At 44.6% G+C, this 16,736-nt stretch overlaps 1 protein-coding gene across 5 annotated transcripts; it reads right to left on the bottom strand.

Moving 5' to 3' along the window:
- Positions 1 to 11,598: 11,598 nt before the first annotated feature.
- Positions 11,599 to 16,505, bottom strand: UBE2T (ubiquitin conjugating enzyme E2 T). 5 transcript variants are annotated; one of them, XM_084220512.1, is made up of 7 exons: positions 16,491 to 16,505; positions 15,395 to 15,540; positions 14,798 to 14,867; positions 13,976 to 14,081; positions 13,260 to 13,358; positions 12,805 to 12,885; positions 11,599 to 11,877 (listed from the first exon to the last, which is right to left on the bottom strand). In XM_084220512.1, exons 2-7 carry the CDS (start codon positions 15,498 to 15,500, stop codon positions 11,752 to 11,754), a joined length of 588 nt encoding a protein of 195 aa, XP_084076638.1. In that variant the 5' UTR covers positions 15,501 to 15,540; positions 16,491 to 16,505; the 3' UTR covers positions 11,599 to 11,751. The 5 variants fall into 5 exon arrangements, with proteins under 5 accessions (XP_084076638.1, XP_084076639.1, XP_084076636.1 ...); XM_084220513.1 differs by having other exon boundaries at positions 16,433 to 16,504; XM_084220510.1 differs by having other exon boundaries at positions 16,405 to 16,498.
- Positions 16,506 to 16,736: the final 231 nt, after the last annotated feature.

Raw genomic sequence — 16,736 nt, 5'->3', positions numbered from 1 at the left:
ATCCCAGGCCCGCTATTGTCTCTTATCCAGGGTCTGGCATTCATCTGCCCGAGATGAAGTAGCTAGTAAGTGTATTAATGGTCCAAGTTCTTCATTAGTTATCCCACAAATAGTTCTGATCCATTGAATATCCCCCACTAACTTCTGAACATCATGTACAGTTTTAATTTCAGTGGTAATGGTGAGTTTCTGTGGTTTTTTCATTACAGACTGATTAATCTGCCACCTGAGATACTTCCAAGGAGCAGAATATTGTACCTTATCAAGAGAAATTTTTAATCCCCTTTCCTCTAGCAAAACTGTCATGGTTTTCAGAAGAGTTACAGAGTCTAATTGTTTTCCAGCCACCAATATATCATCCATGTAGTGATAGATGATATACTCAGGGAATTGCTGCCGAACAGGTTCTAACGCCCAAGCGACATAAATTTGGCACATCACAGGGGAATTTTTCATGCCCTGGGGCAAATAAGTCCATTCACACCTTTTGTAGGGTACTGCTTTATTGATAGATGGAAAGAAAAAGCAAAATGGCTTGTGTCATTGGGATGTAAGAGAATGGTGAAAAAACAGTCTTTGAGATCAATGATCAATAGATTCCATGAGTCAGGTATCATAGTAGGAGATGGAAGACCAGGTTGCAAAGCACCCATACTTAGCATTACTGCATTAACAGCACATAAGTCATGTAGCAACTTCCCTTTCCCACTCTTTTTTTGGGATGGCAAAAATTGGAGTGTTCCAAGGGCTAGTGCATGGTTTTATGTGCCCTTCCTCAAACTGTTCTTGCACTAGTTGTTGAACTATGGGCAGCTTTTCCTTTGACAGCATCCACTGATCAATCCACACAGGCCTATCAGTGGTCCAGCTGATTTTGAGGATTAGCTGCTCCCCCAGTGGCCGCTGCTAAAAAGGCTGTGTAACAATGGTAGCTTTCAACTGGCTCAACAGATCCCTACCAAACAAACCTAGTAAAGTACCAAGGGTTTGCATGACATAAGGCCTTGTAGATGCATTTACTCCATCTGAGAAAGTAAAGGTAATTACATCTTTGCTCATTTGAGTTGCCTGAGTCCTCCCAATACCTGCAATGCCTAAAATAGGGTTGATCAGTGCCCAATCTTTAGGCCATATTGTGTTTGAAATGATGGTTACATCTGCTCCAGTGTCAATTATGAGTTTCTTAGTAATAGAATCACCATTAGGATGTGTCAGGGTTACCTGTTTGTCTGGTTTACCTCTTGTGATGTCCATGGCCCAATATACTTCTGGGTTACCTGTGGACCCAAAGCTTCCTGTTCCCTGCTCCTTGCTGCCTGTACAGGGGACACAAGACTTAAAAGGAATGAGCTGAGCAATTTGTGAACCTCTGGGAATAGATACAGGAGGGAAAAATGTTCTAACCATAATTTTAACAGCCCCTTGATAGTCCCCATCAATAACCCCAGGGATTATATCCAATCCCTTTTTACTGGCAGATGATCTCCCTAACAGAAAAGCACTAAGCCCACCCCCCAAGGGTCCTTTTACATTAGTATCTACCAGGTGTACAGCAGAGCCTGTGATGGTGACGTCTCCTGCGGTTTCCATGTCCACTCCAGCAATGCCACCTGTTGACGATCTGAGAAAGTCCTCCTCCACCACCACTGTAGGGGGCTGAGCTATCCAGGCAGCTCTCCTTATTTCTTTCGGCAGGCGCGGAGAGGGCACGTTCTGAAGTCCATTTCCTTGGAAGCGACATTCTTTAGTATCGTGGTTATCTTTTCTGCAGATAGAACAAAATTTTTTCATAGCTGCAAAGTGACACTGACTCCTAACATGTCTGATTTTACCACATCCAAAGCACTTAATGTTCTTTCCTTCTGCTCTCTTTTCCAGTTTAGAAAGCAGTGGTTTTACTGCATCCTGTACTGCAGCAGCTACATAGGCTGCTTTTTGCCTTTCCATAGTCCTAGCCATCAGTTCCAGCATTTATGTAACATCAGCTCCCTTCTTTAGTGTACCCAAAATCTGCCGAGTTTTATCATTAGCATTGTCAAAAGCCAGCATATTAAACAATTGCACCTTTGTGTCTGAATCCAAATCAGGATGATCATGAATGGTTTCATGCAATCTGTCTAAAAATTTATCAAAGTCCTCATTCCCTCCTTGGCGAATTTGTGTAAAAGCCTTAGTGTGTAACCCATCTGGAAGTGCAAGGATAGCATTATAGGCTAGTTGTTGGCTCATCTGTAAGACTTCATCAATGCTCCTAGCCTGGGCAGTGGCAGTAGCCCAGGGCCCTTTGCCAAGTAACTGTTGTGATGTTAAACCATACAGAGGATTGATCACACTGTGCCAGAGGTTTTGCTGCTTCCTGGGCACACTTTTCCTCCCAGCTTTTATGGAGCATCACCTGCTGGTGGGGTGGCATTATAAGTCTTATTAGGGTATACACATCAGCTGGAATAAATGTATTAGAGGAAAAAATATACTGCAGCAGTGACTGTGCAAGCTGGGATTTTAAACCAAATTGTGAGATTGCATTTCTTACCCTCTAAAATCTTCCAATCAAAAGGTTCCCAAACTCTACCTGCAGCATTAGTTACTACAGGAAAAGCCTCTATATCGTTTGTGAGAAAAGTCCCTTCTACAATAGCTTCTCTAATAACTCCCTGCCACTTGCGTTTCTGTGCTGCTTCTATTTCAGGGTCACATTCCAACTCTAACTCCACATTCTTTACAGTGTGAGGGGGAGGATTTCGTTTAACTGGCTCAGATGCTGGCTCAGAGACAAAATGAGAGGGAGGTAACCACTTCCCTGGTTGTCTGTCTGAACCCAAAATCATCAGTAGATCCATTTTTTCAAAAGAATAGTCTCTTTTGGGGACAACTGGATCTTTTTGTTGAATTACCAATTTTTGCAAATTGTCCATTAGAGATCTTAGATCATCTTCAATAGTAGTATCATTCATAATAACATCTCCTTCCTTATTCTTTACAGCACATTTAGTCTCTGAGTTACTGTTATCAGCAATTTTTTCACTTTGAGTACAACTGTCCTTTGTTCTGCAGACTAACAAGCCCAAAGAGGTTTTTTCACTGTGAGTGCTAGTGTCCTTTGGCCTGCAGACTAACACCTCTGAAGAGGGAGCAGCTTCCACTTTCTCACTAGGAGCTGGAGGAGCAGTTGGTGTAATGCTCGATCCTGAGCTGAGGGGTTGCGGGCTGCGCAAGGGAATATCTAAGGTTGTAGAAAACAGTGACTGAACTGAAGTTACCGGAAGTGCCTGAGGCTTTTCTGACTCAGAGGCAAGGGCTGTGCAAGCTGCAGCAGCAGCTTTCCTCTCTGCCTTTAAGACCTGTAAAACTTCCAAGATGGTTTTCCACAAAGTAGCATACTTAGATGCCTCTTTTGCCCATTCCCCCTGGATGCAATGCAGTCCCACAACCTTCACCCCACAGCTTCCCATGTCGAAATCCCAAAAGCAGCCTGTGCTCCTGCTATGAGATTATGTTCCCATGCCCAGTGTAACAGTCCCTTCAAATTGCAAGCATCATACTTCTGTTCTCTCTTAGAGAGGATATGTTGGAGGAGTTTCTGAACACCTTCCTTTTCCTGTTCAGACCCCATCTCCTCCCCGGCCGCTCACCTTGATCAGGGCAAGATTCAAGTCATCTATGACTGGAGCTCCAGTAACCTTTTCCTCTCACTGGGGCACTGAGGATACTTTCGTCTGGCTTCTCTGCTCCTCGAAGGCTGGCTCCGATCCTCTGCACAGCAGCCAAATTGCCATCCTCGAGTCCCTCTGAAGGCTGTCTGCGTTCTCCACCAGAAATGTGGGGGGAAAATAGTGGGATGTGGAGGTTCAGGGTCATCACACCATAACCAATATGATCCAGTCAAGCCAAATTTATTATCCCTAAAAAGACTATATTTATAATAATTCTCTACTGTCCACACATCTCTAGCTAATACATGATTGGTTAATCCTAACTGTTCACACGTCTAAAATAGAATGCTGATTGGATCATCTAATTTTCCATGTGTCTGGCTGTGGTTTTCTGTCCCACCCATGAACTGTCTTTTTCCTTACTTTCCCAAGCTCACTGACAAACTTGCTGAGTCCTGATGACTCTTCTTCTTGTATCTTTTTCAAGGATATACCGACCCCATTTCTGAATATGTCCATTATTCAATGTTTGTGAACGTGTCCATTGTCTATCATCCCAAGCAGGCTGGATTGTGCATCGGCTGAATATGGCCATTGTCCTGCAAAAACTCCTCAATCTGCAAAAAATCCTCGACAATTTGCCAATGGTTTGTTAGCCCCAGCCTTGTTTCCAGCTTGACAGAAGCATCCTCAAGCAATGATTCTACATTATACGGATGACTTGCTTATTGCAGCGCCAACACAAAAGGATATGGAAGAAGCTCATGACTGCATAATCACAGTAAGTCAAAATGCTGGACTAGAAATTTTTACATCAAAGATAAAAGAATCCTCACCATTGAAGTATTTAGGATGGAAAATAACAGGGCAGTCAATTATGCCACAAAAAATACAACTTCAGACCAGTGTTAATACTTTGCAACATTTATAGCAACTTTTAAGAGAAACCCATTGGATTAGGGATTACTAATGATGAACTTGTACCACTTCTTGATTTGTTAAGAGGAAACTGTAACATTTAATCTCCTAGAATTTTTATACCTGAAGCTCAAATAGTCCTTGAAAAAGTTACTGAAGCTCTTCAACAAAGATAAGCACACTGTTGTGTAATACCCCAACCCCTTTTTCTTGCAGTATTAGGAGAAAAAATGCAGTTGTTCGGTCCCATATTTCAACGGGACACTTCTGAAAAAGATCCTTTGCTGATGATAGAGTGGATTTTTTTACCTTACAGGTCTCTAAAAAATTTTTACAACATTAGAAATGTTGGCTCAGATCATAAATAGAGCCGGAGCAAGATTGCTAACTACAGCAGGCCAAGATATTTTTATGATTTACCTTTTTTGAAAAAGAAATATTTTGATTGGGCTTTACAACATTCAGAAGACTTAGAAATTGCATTGCTAAATTATTCAGGTGTTTGTTTAATTTGATTAATTTGTTGCTACTCTGGTTAGAAGAATAGAAGGATCAATTTTTAAAAATGTTAATAATGATAACCCGTATCGTTATCTCACATGGCTTTATTAAATTTTACAACAGAGAACTAACAAATATTTTGTTTCCCATATTGGGGCACATTCTTTGCTTTCAGGATTTTTAGCAGAAAGAAACATAAGAGAAGATAAATTAACAATGGTTGTTGCAAATACCTTATCCATTATTTTTGAACAAGCAAAATTGAGTCATGCCTTTTTTCATCAAAATGCACAAGCACTTATGTGAATGTTTCGTATTTCTAAAGATCAAGTGAAGCTATTATAAATGCTTGCCCTGATCGTGCAACCTCTCATGTCCACAGGAACCGTGAACCCACGAAGGTTGCAAAGCTTGCAATCATGACGGATATCACCAAATATCCATCTTTTGGGAAATTTAAAAACATTAATGTGTCAGTGGACACTTTTTCAGGTGCAGTTTTTGCTTCCTTACACACAGGAGAAACTGCAAATCATGTTTGTCAACATTTTTTGCAAGAATTTGCTTCCTTAGGTGTACCTCAAGAAATAAAACCAGACAATGTTCCTGAATATACAGCTCAAAAATTGGCCACATTCCAAATGGATTGGGGTGTTTGCCACATTTTTGGTATTCCCTGCTCTCCCATGGCTCAAGTGAAAGAGCACATCACATTTTGAAACATATCTTGGATAAACAAAAAGGGTGAGTAACACAGGCAACACCACAGATGCGTTTGAATAAACTTTTATGTCTTTAATTTTTTAAACAGCTCTTTTGCAGAATGTGACCCACTAATTTTTTGGCATTTTTCTAATAGCCCACAGGCAAGGTTGAAAGAAAATCCTTTAGTTTTAATTAGAAACAGGACAAATTGAGGGTCCATTTCCTTTCACAACCTGGGGCAAAGGGTATGCTTGTGTTTTGACAGGTAGAGAACCTAAGTGGATTCCAGCAAAGAATGTAAATCCATATCATGCAAAAACATGCTGACAACACCACAAGCAGAGAAATAAGCTGGCAGACATGAGCAAAACAGAGACTACATCTAGCAATGCATGCATGAGCAATGAGGAACCAGGGAATTCTGTCTCATCAACACTGACCAAAGGCCAGAAGAAACAGCTACAGAAAGATAGTGGGAACATAGTTATTATCCACACAGAGTGATGTAAAAACACAGCTAGTAAGAAAACCACAAGGAAGGACTAAAGGAAGCAAGAATGTGACTGTTTTAACTGGGGGAATGTGGAGCTAAATCAAATGCTAAGCTTATGTCTTTTTATTTTGTTTACTTTTACCGTTAAGCAACCAAAACAAACGTTTGGGAGACTTTAGCTAATGCATCAGGCTTGGACACCATATGCTTAGCCACTACAACCCCAGAAAATCCATTTTCAACTTGCTTAGTAAGGCTGCCTGTGGACATATGGCAAATAAAAGAGGAAACTATTCATGTTTTAAGAGGTAAAAGTGCTGGCAGCATGTGGGAATTGGGATCACAACCCTGTAGACGCCTGGAATTATTGGGCAGGAGAACTTTCTCGAACATCCTTAGAGCCTCAGGAGATTGATCTCCTTGGCTCAGTAAAGACAGATTTTTGTTTAAAGTTCAGCTATACAGAGAAAGAGTCACGGCTGATTAAAGATGTTTCTCCCTGTCACCAAGTAGATAAGAACCAGATTTCTTGGTGAAATTATGCTTGTCCAGTACAAAGGTTTATTGACACACCTTTACAGTTGCCCCAAGGGATGTTTCTAATCTGTGGAGACAGAGCCTGGCCTGCCATTCCATCACACATCATAGGTGGCCCATGTAGCTTGGGGAGACTTACTTTGCTAACACCAAGTATGAAAATGATCACTGACAATAGATGCAGAGGGAAGAAGTTTGTTCATCAATATGAATCAGATTGTAAAGATGATTTTAAACCCTTGGAGTGTAGGAAAAGGGCTTTCAGCATCTGTACTTTTACCTCAACTTGCCTCTGCAGTAGTTTTAAAGCAAATAGATCTAATAGGCTGTTGGCTAAGTAAACAAACCTGTAGGAATGTGCCCCCTTTTGACAGAGTGACCAAATTATTCTTTGTCTGCTGAAAAAGGCAAAAAGTGCAGAAGTTTCTCTCCTCAATTTGTTTAAAAGACACCTCATAGGACCTTTAGGACTTCACCTCAAACCTGGCGCTGCACAACTGGACAGAGGCCAAAAGGTCCTGCCTCGGTAAGTCACTGGAAAAAGAAGAGAACAAAGGAAATAATCACTATTGTGGAGTGTTTTAGCGGGAGCAAGAACCTCTTGCCCCTGGCTCAGTTTTTCTCTGAAAGAGCTTTGTTATTTTGTCTTTTATTAAAACTTTTTCTGTTTCCAGCACTACCTCAGAAGCCACCCTGCTAATTTTATGCCATTCGAGGTAGCTGAACTGTCTCGGGTGTGATAGGTTCTCTAAGAGCTCATAAGACCTGGCTCAAGGAGAAACCTATCACAAACCAATGCTACTTCTCTTGCATTAAGTGATTTGTTAGTGTCACTCTGAGTTTTTGAGATTTCTAGAAGGCTTTCTGATATTGACATTCTTTGTAAAGAACTTTCTTACACACTTTTTTGTAAACAACTTATAGTTTACATTCTTGTGGAAAAAGACACTGTTAATAGACTGTTGGTTAAGCCAGTGTCTGTGGAGAGGTGGCACTGTCACCCTCCAATCTACTGTCACTTTTGTAAAACTATAAATTATGAAGTCTGAGAATAAACGCCCTCTTCTCACCTGGAAAGCAATGTGTGCGTGTGTTCTTTCGTGTCCTACAGCGACATGTTAGCAGTTGTCAAAGGTGTAAGACATGCAACTCTGCAAAACAGGGCAATTGATTTTCTCTTATTGGCACACAGTCATGGATGCAAAGATTTTGATGGAATGTGTTGCATGAATCTGATAATTTAGAATCCATCCATAAAAGCATACAGCAATTGAAAGAAGGTATATCCAAAATTAGGGTTGATGATAAAACTTGGTTAGATTATCTTTTCAAGAGATAGAGTTTTGCACCATGGCTGAAACAACTTCTAAAAATAGGCATATATGTATTAATTGACATAGTAGTTGTGCTAATAATGGTGCCTTGCTTGCTTCAACGTATGCAGCAGATGTTTGATAAAGCTATTAAGGCAGTATTTGTGTGCTCCAGATTGCAAGGCAAGATGCATTCTATTGCCATCTGTATGCCAGTTGTCTGGTGTCAAGTGGGCAATGCTCCTTATCTCTCTTCCTGAGTGATCATAATCACTCCTCCCTCAGCAGGGGACATCTGCTGATAAGGGGCTATTGAATGTCACTGCATGGCTGATAAGAACTATAACATCCCATTGTGAGATGCTCCACCCAGCGGGAAGAATGAAGCATTTCTACCCAGATATAACCTGAAAGATTCTCACACACCAGCACAGCTCTTCTCCACTGGACTCCCCAGAGGAGCAGCAGCTGCTTCTACTTCCACGGATCTGCCGAGGAAGAAGACACCCCTTTCCTACAGGACTCCCCCGCTCCAACAGAACCACGCCTGACACTCCAGGAGGACTGCAGCCCCTTTTCCAACTGGACTGCTACCAACACCCTGACCCACAGGGTGTCAGGTTGTGTTCTGACTCTGACAGTGTTGTTCTAGTGTATTGCATTGTTTTATTTTATAATTTTATTTTTTCCTTCCCTATTAAAGAACTGTTATTTCCTGCTCCCATATTTTTTGCCTGAGAGCCCCTTAATTTAAAATTCATAGCAATTTGGAGGGATGGGGAGAGTTTGCATTCTCCCTTTCAGGGGAGGCTCCTGGCTCTTTTAGCAGGCACCTGTCTTTCCAAACCAAGACATTGTGGTTTGACAGAAAGGGAGACGTGGGAAATGCAAGCACAGGGAGCTCCCAAAGCCTTGAACATACAAGCTTGGAGACAGATGGACACAGTGTTTGACTTAAGACCTTGGAAAAGGTTTGAAGGTTTAGAATAAAAAAGTGAAACACACACAGAGTAAGAATAAAGATTTGCAGTTTAAGCAGAAAAATGTTTTATGCAAGGAGATATATGCTACATGTAAATGAATAAATATGTTACACAAGATAGCAGAAAATTTTAAAGTCTCATAATAGAACTTGTTATAGAGTTAGTAAAAAGTGGAAGATAGAGCAATAAGTTTCTGTAGAGTTATATGATTGGATAAAAAGAGACACATTGCAGCAAAATCATATAAAACATAGCAATTAATGATTGTTTTATAAAGATGCTAGTGAGCTTTGTGGAAGTAGCTGATTGGATAAAAAATTTATAAAAGACATTGTGACTAGAGTTAAAACGGCTTTTGGTGTGATGGTGTGAACAGAAAACGGTTCAAAACCAAACTGGAACAACAAAAGTACATGTCAAAAGAACTGTAAACCTTAACAGAACTTCTTCCCACCATATTTAATAACTCTTCATTATTTGCATGAGCCAATTACTACACCTTAATCGTAACATCACTGAGCTTCATTGCTTCCAAGGCATTTGCAACCTCACTGGGTCCTCTCTCTGTTTCAGAGATGGGCCTGACACTTTTCTGGGAGCAGCGACAGGACATGGGTTAAATTCCCAGCAGAGAACCTGCAGAGCAAGAGGCCAAGCACCTGACTTGCTCCTAGTGCAATCTGCTGCCAGTCCTCTTCTTTGGGTCTGTGGAAGCACCAAGAATTGTCCTCATTAGCCCAATCCTCTTGCTCTCTTCACCCTGCACATCACATCACTGACATCCTGCTCTTCCACATCCATCCTCCCAGATCCCTGGGAATCCTTTGGGCTCTTCCTCACCTGCTGTGAGCTGGTTCTTGTCACTGACTAGCTCTTGCAGTCACAACAGAGCCAAGACAACATCCAGGTTATCCTAAATGGTCCAGCTGGAACTTAACAGACTGCTCTGGAGAGCCAGAGTTGTAAGATTTGAGATTACATGGAAAACTAAGCCTTTCCTGGGAAAGGATTCCCACCAGCTGTTTCTGACCTGCCTGCTGCTCAGCTTCTGCTCTCAGTTGGTTGTGAAAATAGAAACCGAACTTGGTTCAGTTAATAATAATAACTTGGCACTACTCCCATGTCTCTGAAAGTTGAAAATTGGAAGCTGAAGTGGTGGCTCCAGTTTTCCTTTTGTCATGGTTTGACACTGGCCAAACGCCAGGCACGAAAGTCGTTTGCTTACCCTCTCCTGCTACTGTTGGGCAGAGGAGAGGGAAAAAAATGAAGGGCTCATGAATTAAGGACTGGGAGAAAAAAAAACCACTGAGGGCAAAACAGGTTTAAATTTAAAGGTATAAAGTATATTTATTATTAACAGAGTCAGAAGAAGAGAATGAGAAGTAAAAGAAGCCTTTAAACCACATTTTTCCTCCTCCAGCCCCTCTCTCTTTCCCACTGACAGTGTGGAGAAACGGTGTGGGGGTTTTGGTCAGTTTGTCACTTGAGATCTTCTGTTCACTCAGGGAGCAGAGTTTTTTTCTCTGCTATGCTGTGTGGTCCCTCCCACAGGCAAGCAGTCTTCCCAAAACTGCTGTGGTGTGGGTCACTTAATCCATGGCATATAGTCTTTTAACAATAGGCTGCTCTAGTTTGGAAGCAAGGGCCCTCTCTCTCTATTCAGGTCTCCCACTGGACTACAGCTTTCCCTGGCCTCCACCTGCTCAAGCGTGAGCCCTTTTCTCACAGACTGTAAGTGAATCTCTGTATCCCCTGCAGACTTCACACGTTACAGGGGGACAGTTTGTTTCACCATGGTCCTCACCATGGCTTGCAGAGGAACCTTGGCTCCGACACTTGCAGCACCTCCTCCCCCACTGACCTTGGCGTTGCCATGTTGTTTTTTCTCACATGTTCTCACTTCTTCCTCTTCTCTGACTAGAAAAAGACCTGTTACTTGAAGGTACTCTTGCCAAGAAGTCCCTCTAATTCTTGCAAGATCCTGCAGCACAGAGAAGCTGATCTCATCTAGGTTGCACATCAGGAAATTGCTTGCCCTGTTTCCCTTGGTGGCCAGTTGTCCTGGCTGTCATTGTGTGGGCAGAGGCTGCCATGGCACTGGCACCATTTAACACCTCTCCTATGCAGGCATCGGGAAGGGGAAGACTGCAGTGGTTGGCTACAGGTGCCCAGGCAGGCAAGGCTCACCACAGGCCACACCAGCAAGGCAGTGCCTCCCCACCACTGGAGAAAAACTGCCCCTGTGTGCTGTTTTGACATTTCTTCTTAAATGTCATCACAGAGGCATTACCAGCCTCTCTAACTGGGCCCTGCATGTCCATCTTCAGAGGCTGGCTGTGTCAGAAATGGTGGAAGCTTCTAGCAATTTCTCACAGAAGCTACTCCTGTGGCCCTTTCCCACTACCAAAAACCATGCTGCACCACATCAACTCACCTTTTCTTTTGAATATTCCAAAGCCTCCACTCAACAAAATGGAAAAGTAGATATAAATAAAAGCTTTATTAATATAATGGAACTTTTCACAAAAAAAGTAACACCCCAAGGAAACAGAAACCCAAAGCTGGTGCAGCCCCTAAAAGGCAGACTCTTTCCTTATATATGTGTGAGGGGAAGGGGACAGTCACAGCCCAAGAAGAACAAAAATCTCTCAGGAATCTGGGCGGGATTTCTTCTCCTTCCTACTGATGTCAACCCCTTTTCTTTTCTGTATGGTCAATTCACTACTGGTGCTTGTTTCACTTTGGGTGATTTTCTCTTCCAAAGGCTTGGAAGCCTGTGATAACCCAAGAAATAAAAGAGTTGTGAATAATTTAATTTTACAGCCATTGGAATGCCCTGTGCTCCAACAAGGTCAGAGCCGACTGCACTCTGGCTCTTATGCAGTGAGCCTTTGTTATTCTGCTCTCACTGCTGGGATTTTTAGGAAGGGGGATGACAGGAGAACAAGATAATGGCTGAGCAGGGCAGTAGAACACACATAGATGAGCCAGGTCCCTCCAGGGCTCTGTTGTTGCAGGGATAGCTTCACTCTGTGCCCTCCTGACAACCACAGTTAACTTGGAAATGCATTCAGAGCTGGAGCAGTGAGCATGGCTCCTGCAGGGAAGATACCCCCATTCCAGAAAGGGTGTTACCCAAATCAGGTGCAAGGGAGGGAAAAGGCCCGAGGGTAACTGATTTTTGGCAGGGAAAATGCCCGAGGTTAACTGATTTTTGGGCAGAGGCTTTGATCTGCTTTAAGTGTGATTTTATTTTTATGAGACTGATTGGTGAGGTGACAGAGAGGAAAGGAGGCAGGAAGAGAGGAAGGATGATGGGAAGAAGGATGAACTCCATCAGGGAATACGGAGACCAGTCAGTGAACGGATGAGCAGGTGGAGAACAGGCACAGGTGGGCATCAGGCACAAGAGGACAGGGAACAGAGCTGAGGGAGAATAGGGCTACAGCATCCCTAGGAAGGGTTTACCCATCTGTCCCTCCTCCTTGTTGAGCAGCCTGGCAGTTATTAGTGAATGAGCACATTTAATTGGAAGGAGAGAATATAATGAGCTTAAAAAAATATAATGAAATTAAATACAGATCCAAAACACAGAGCAGAAGGTGAGGAAGGAAAGAACAAAGCAACTGTGAAAGGGAAACAGACGAAAGGACTGTAGACCAGGAGGGAGCTATACCAGGTGAGCAGAGCACAGTCCTTACCCTCAGCTGCCCTGCGTATTTCTCGGTCCACTCCCTGGCATTGAGCAGGAACAGCTGCTTGTTGTACTTGTACTCCGAGGACTAAATGGGAAGAGCAAGACAAAGACAGATATTGGATTGAATACATGTCACCAAGAACCTGGAACCAAGTCTGGCTTTAGGACTCCTAAACCAGACTAAAACTGCAACAAGCATGAAGTGTAAAATTCATTTAGCTTGCTTGAAGAACTCATGCTGCCATCTGCACTGAAGATAATGGCTTGGAGACAAGACCTTGACCATCTCTTCTGGCCTCAGCTGCCTCAGGGAAGCCCAGGGATGCCCCAGCTAATCCAGGTCAGACCACGCTCCAAGTGTGTCAATCCAGAGTGACTGAAGCAGAAGCTAAGCCTAAGTGCAGCCCCCCATTCCCTCCCCACCTGTGTCCATGGCCAGGAGAGAGGGAGCTCACATACAATATTGGCCATGAGAGGATCGTCAGGGTTGGGCTCTGCCATCAGCAGCTGGATGGAGGTCAGCAGGGTGGAGATGTTCAGGGAAGGCCTCCATGCACCCTGTAAGGAAACAGGACAAGAGCAGCAGCTCGGAGAAAGAACCGGCACACGGCAGCCCAGAGACACTTCAGAACCTACAGCACTTCAACACAACCTGCCCACAGCTGCCTTGGGACTTCCAGCACCTAATGCCCCATGGAACACACCAGACTCACTCTCAACACAAGGCTCCTAGGAAGCCCAACTGACAACCAGGGCAGTGGTCATGGCTCCAAGGCTGCCAGAGCTCAAGGAGCATTTGGATAAAGCTCCCAGGCACACAGTGGGACTTTGGGCTTGTCCTGTGCAAATCCAGCTCGTGGCCCTGATGTTCCTTCCAATCCAGGAGATTCCATAATTCTATGGGCTGTACCCTGCACACCTCTGCTGTGTCGGGGCAACTCATTTTCAGACATAATGCCTTTTGACTCCAATCTTTAAAGCCTTGGAAACTTATATGGAACAAAAAACATCATGTTCTGGCTCTAAACAAAGAAGATGCCACTCAAAACTTTATTCCATGCTCCCTGTAAATAAGTCAGGAGCAAAGAGACATTCAATCAGGCTTTTACAAGAAGCAGATAAGGAGTTCATTATCCTGCCCAGGCTCACTTACCCACACCCAAGAACTGTCTTACCTTTGGTGGTAACTTAAGAACATCCAGGCAAATCCTTCCAGCAGAGTCGATGTTGGGATGGTAGATGGGGGTCAGGAAGCGAATCTTTGGTGGTTCAAACGGGTACCTAAAGGGATAAGCATTAGGAAACAAAAGTTACTATTATATCTACAGGACCAGCTGTTTTGTCACCCGAGCAATGCCATAATTTCCTCCTCCCAGCCTACATGACACCCTTCCCCACAAATCTTCAGAGGCAGTGGTCTGCCTTTGCTGCTTCCAGCTGTGTCTGACTAACACTTTCCTGGATAGCCATCCACAAGGGGAAGAACATAAGAAACTCTGTATTGATGAACAAGCTCTTTCCAGAAAGCTTTGAGACAGTATGATGAGGCAAAAGTCTTATAGTTGCACTTTTAGGTTTTTTAATCACACATCTTTGATGTTCAGTGCAAAATAACTATCAGTTCCTAGAAAAATTGCATTCCTTAAAAAGAGGGTCTCAATTCCTTGTTGAGAGGATAAAGACTCACACGTTAGTATTTAAGCAAATACCTTACATCAATTTACTCATACTTAAAGCAGGACTACACCACCTACTTATCAGAGAATCTGAAGGGACCTTAAAGCAGATTTTGCTCCACCCCCTGCCATGGCATGGGGCATGGGCAGGGACACCTTCCACTAGCCCAGGCTGCTCCAAGCCCTATCCTACCTGGCCTTGGACACTTCCAGGGATGCAGGGGCAGCCACAGCTTCTCTGGGCAACCTGGGTCAGAGCCTCCCCACCCTCACAGGGAAGAACTCCTTAATTAATCTAGCTAGAGTCTATTGCCCCCTTACCTTTCAGGAACTATGATTTCCAGGTTGAATATTCCTTTCTCATATGGTGTGTCCACACCTCCTAAAATTTCTTTAGGAGCAAGATGAAAATACAAGTACATTCAAAATCAGAATTACAGAATGGTTTGGGTTGGAAGTGACCTTCAAGATCATCTCATTGTCTAGCAGTCCCCACATACCTCCTACAGTTACAGAGCTGTCCAGGTGACAGAATCACAGAATGTTAAGGGGTGGGAGGGACCTTAAAGACCACCCAGTCTCAGGAACCCCTTCTATTATCCCAGGTTGCTCCAACCCTCATCTAACCTGGACACTCCCAGGGATGGGACAGCCACAGCTTCTCTGGGCAACCTGTGCCAGGGCCTCACTTCCCTCACAGGGGAGAATCCAGAAATAAAAAATGTCATCAAATGTCTTCTTATGTAAGACCAGTTCCACCCCCCAGCAATCAAATCTAAGGGCAGACCACCCAAGGCACAGGCCAAGCTATGTTTAAAGGAAACCACAATCCCACATTTCCTGTAAAGCCCAAAGCATGCAGAGACCTAGCAGCAAACTGCAGCCCAGCCCCGCCTTTGGGAACCCCAGCGTACATACGTGCCCGCAGGTCATCCAGCTGCCCATTCTGCCAGCAAGTAATGCCTGGAGGTGGCTCTGTAGCCAGGAGAGAGAGCTCCCTTGCCAGCCGTGAAGCTCTCTGCATGGTGCTGGAGCTCCGAGACCGAATTCTATTCCTGACAAACCTGGATTTTTAAAAACGGCACTTTAAATTGAGATTTTTTTTTTTTTTGGCTAAGGACCTGGGCTTTGAGCTGTTATCCTGATGTGATATCAGTCACAGAGAGGCTGAACCAGTTTCTGGAGCTGCTCTTGCACCCAGCTGGGGGAGGGGCATGAGACTCTTTATAATCCATCCCATCCCCTCAGTCCCCAGCAAAGTCTAATAAACCCAGGGGTTTAACAAACCCTAATAAACTGGGAGGCCACAACCAAGCTCCAAATTCCTTATGGGACTGTAACACCTGCCCTGGGACCTCCTGTGTCCTTTCATGGTTAAGGTACCCAGTGACCTGCTGGGGCCATCCATCAGGGCCTCTTCTTACCCAAAGGCTCCATCTCCCCTTCCTGTGCAGGGGGAGGCCTGAAAGCTGCTTCAGGGATGGGCCACCCCCTACCATAGCAATGATCCTGACACTCCCAAAGGAGTGGTCTGCCCCTCAGTCCCCATGAACAGGGACACAGGCACATCCTGAGAGGAATCTGGCTCGATAACTCGCCACAGCCATAACCACTCACCCTGAGGATGGGGGACATCCCCCGAGGCCTAACTGGCCCCTCCTGGGATTATCCTTTCCCTCAGGCACCATTAACACCCCAGACTCCCTCACGCGAACACCCCTCAATTTCACCGCACCTCTAGCCTGACTACCCCACTAAAGAAACGTTTCACCTTCCTCCATCAGCCTAATTAAATACCCCTCAGCCTAATTACCCCCGCACACGGACAAGAGGTGCGCCCCCCCTTCCCACTCCCCAAGGACGGGAACGGCCACCACAGCCTCACCCCTCCAAGATGCCCCACAAAATCCCTTCGGAACGACCTCCACCCTCTCTGCTTACTAATTACCGCCTCACTCTAACTAATTTACGCTCGCCCCGCAATGACCAAGCCCCGGGCTCCCGCCGCACAGACCGTGAGGCGGCGCGCGCCGGGGGCCGGATTTCCGCTAGTGCCGGGCAACGGGCGAACTCCCGGCGAGCGTCCCCGCCCCCCGGGCCGCCGCTTGGGCGCTGATTGAGCTGTGCTGGAGCTCAGCCCCGCCCCCCCAATTGAATTGGGGCGCTGCCATTGAGTGAGCGCTGCGGGCGGGAACCCAAGCCCCGCCCCTCATTAAAGTGCGCGCGCGGGGTGTGGCCTGAGGTTGTGGTGGGGAGGCGG

Source organism: Fringilla coelebs, assembly GCF_963513975.1.
Source record: "Fringilla coelebs genome assembly, chromosome: 23".
Classification (NCBI taxonomy): Eukaryota; Metazoa; Chordata; class Aves; order Passeriformes; family Fringillidae; genus Fringilla; species Fringilla coelebs.
The sequence above is the reverse complement of the archived record's forward strand: the minus strand, read 5'-3'. Positions and strand labels throughout refer to the sequence as shown.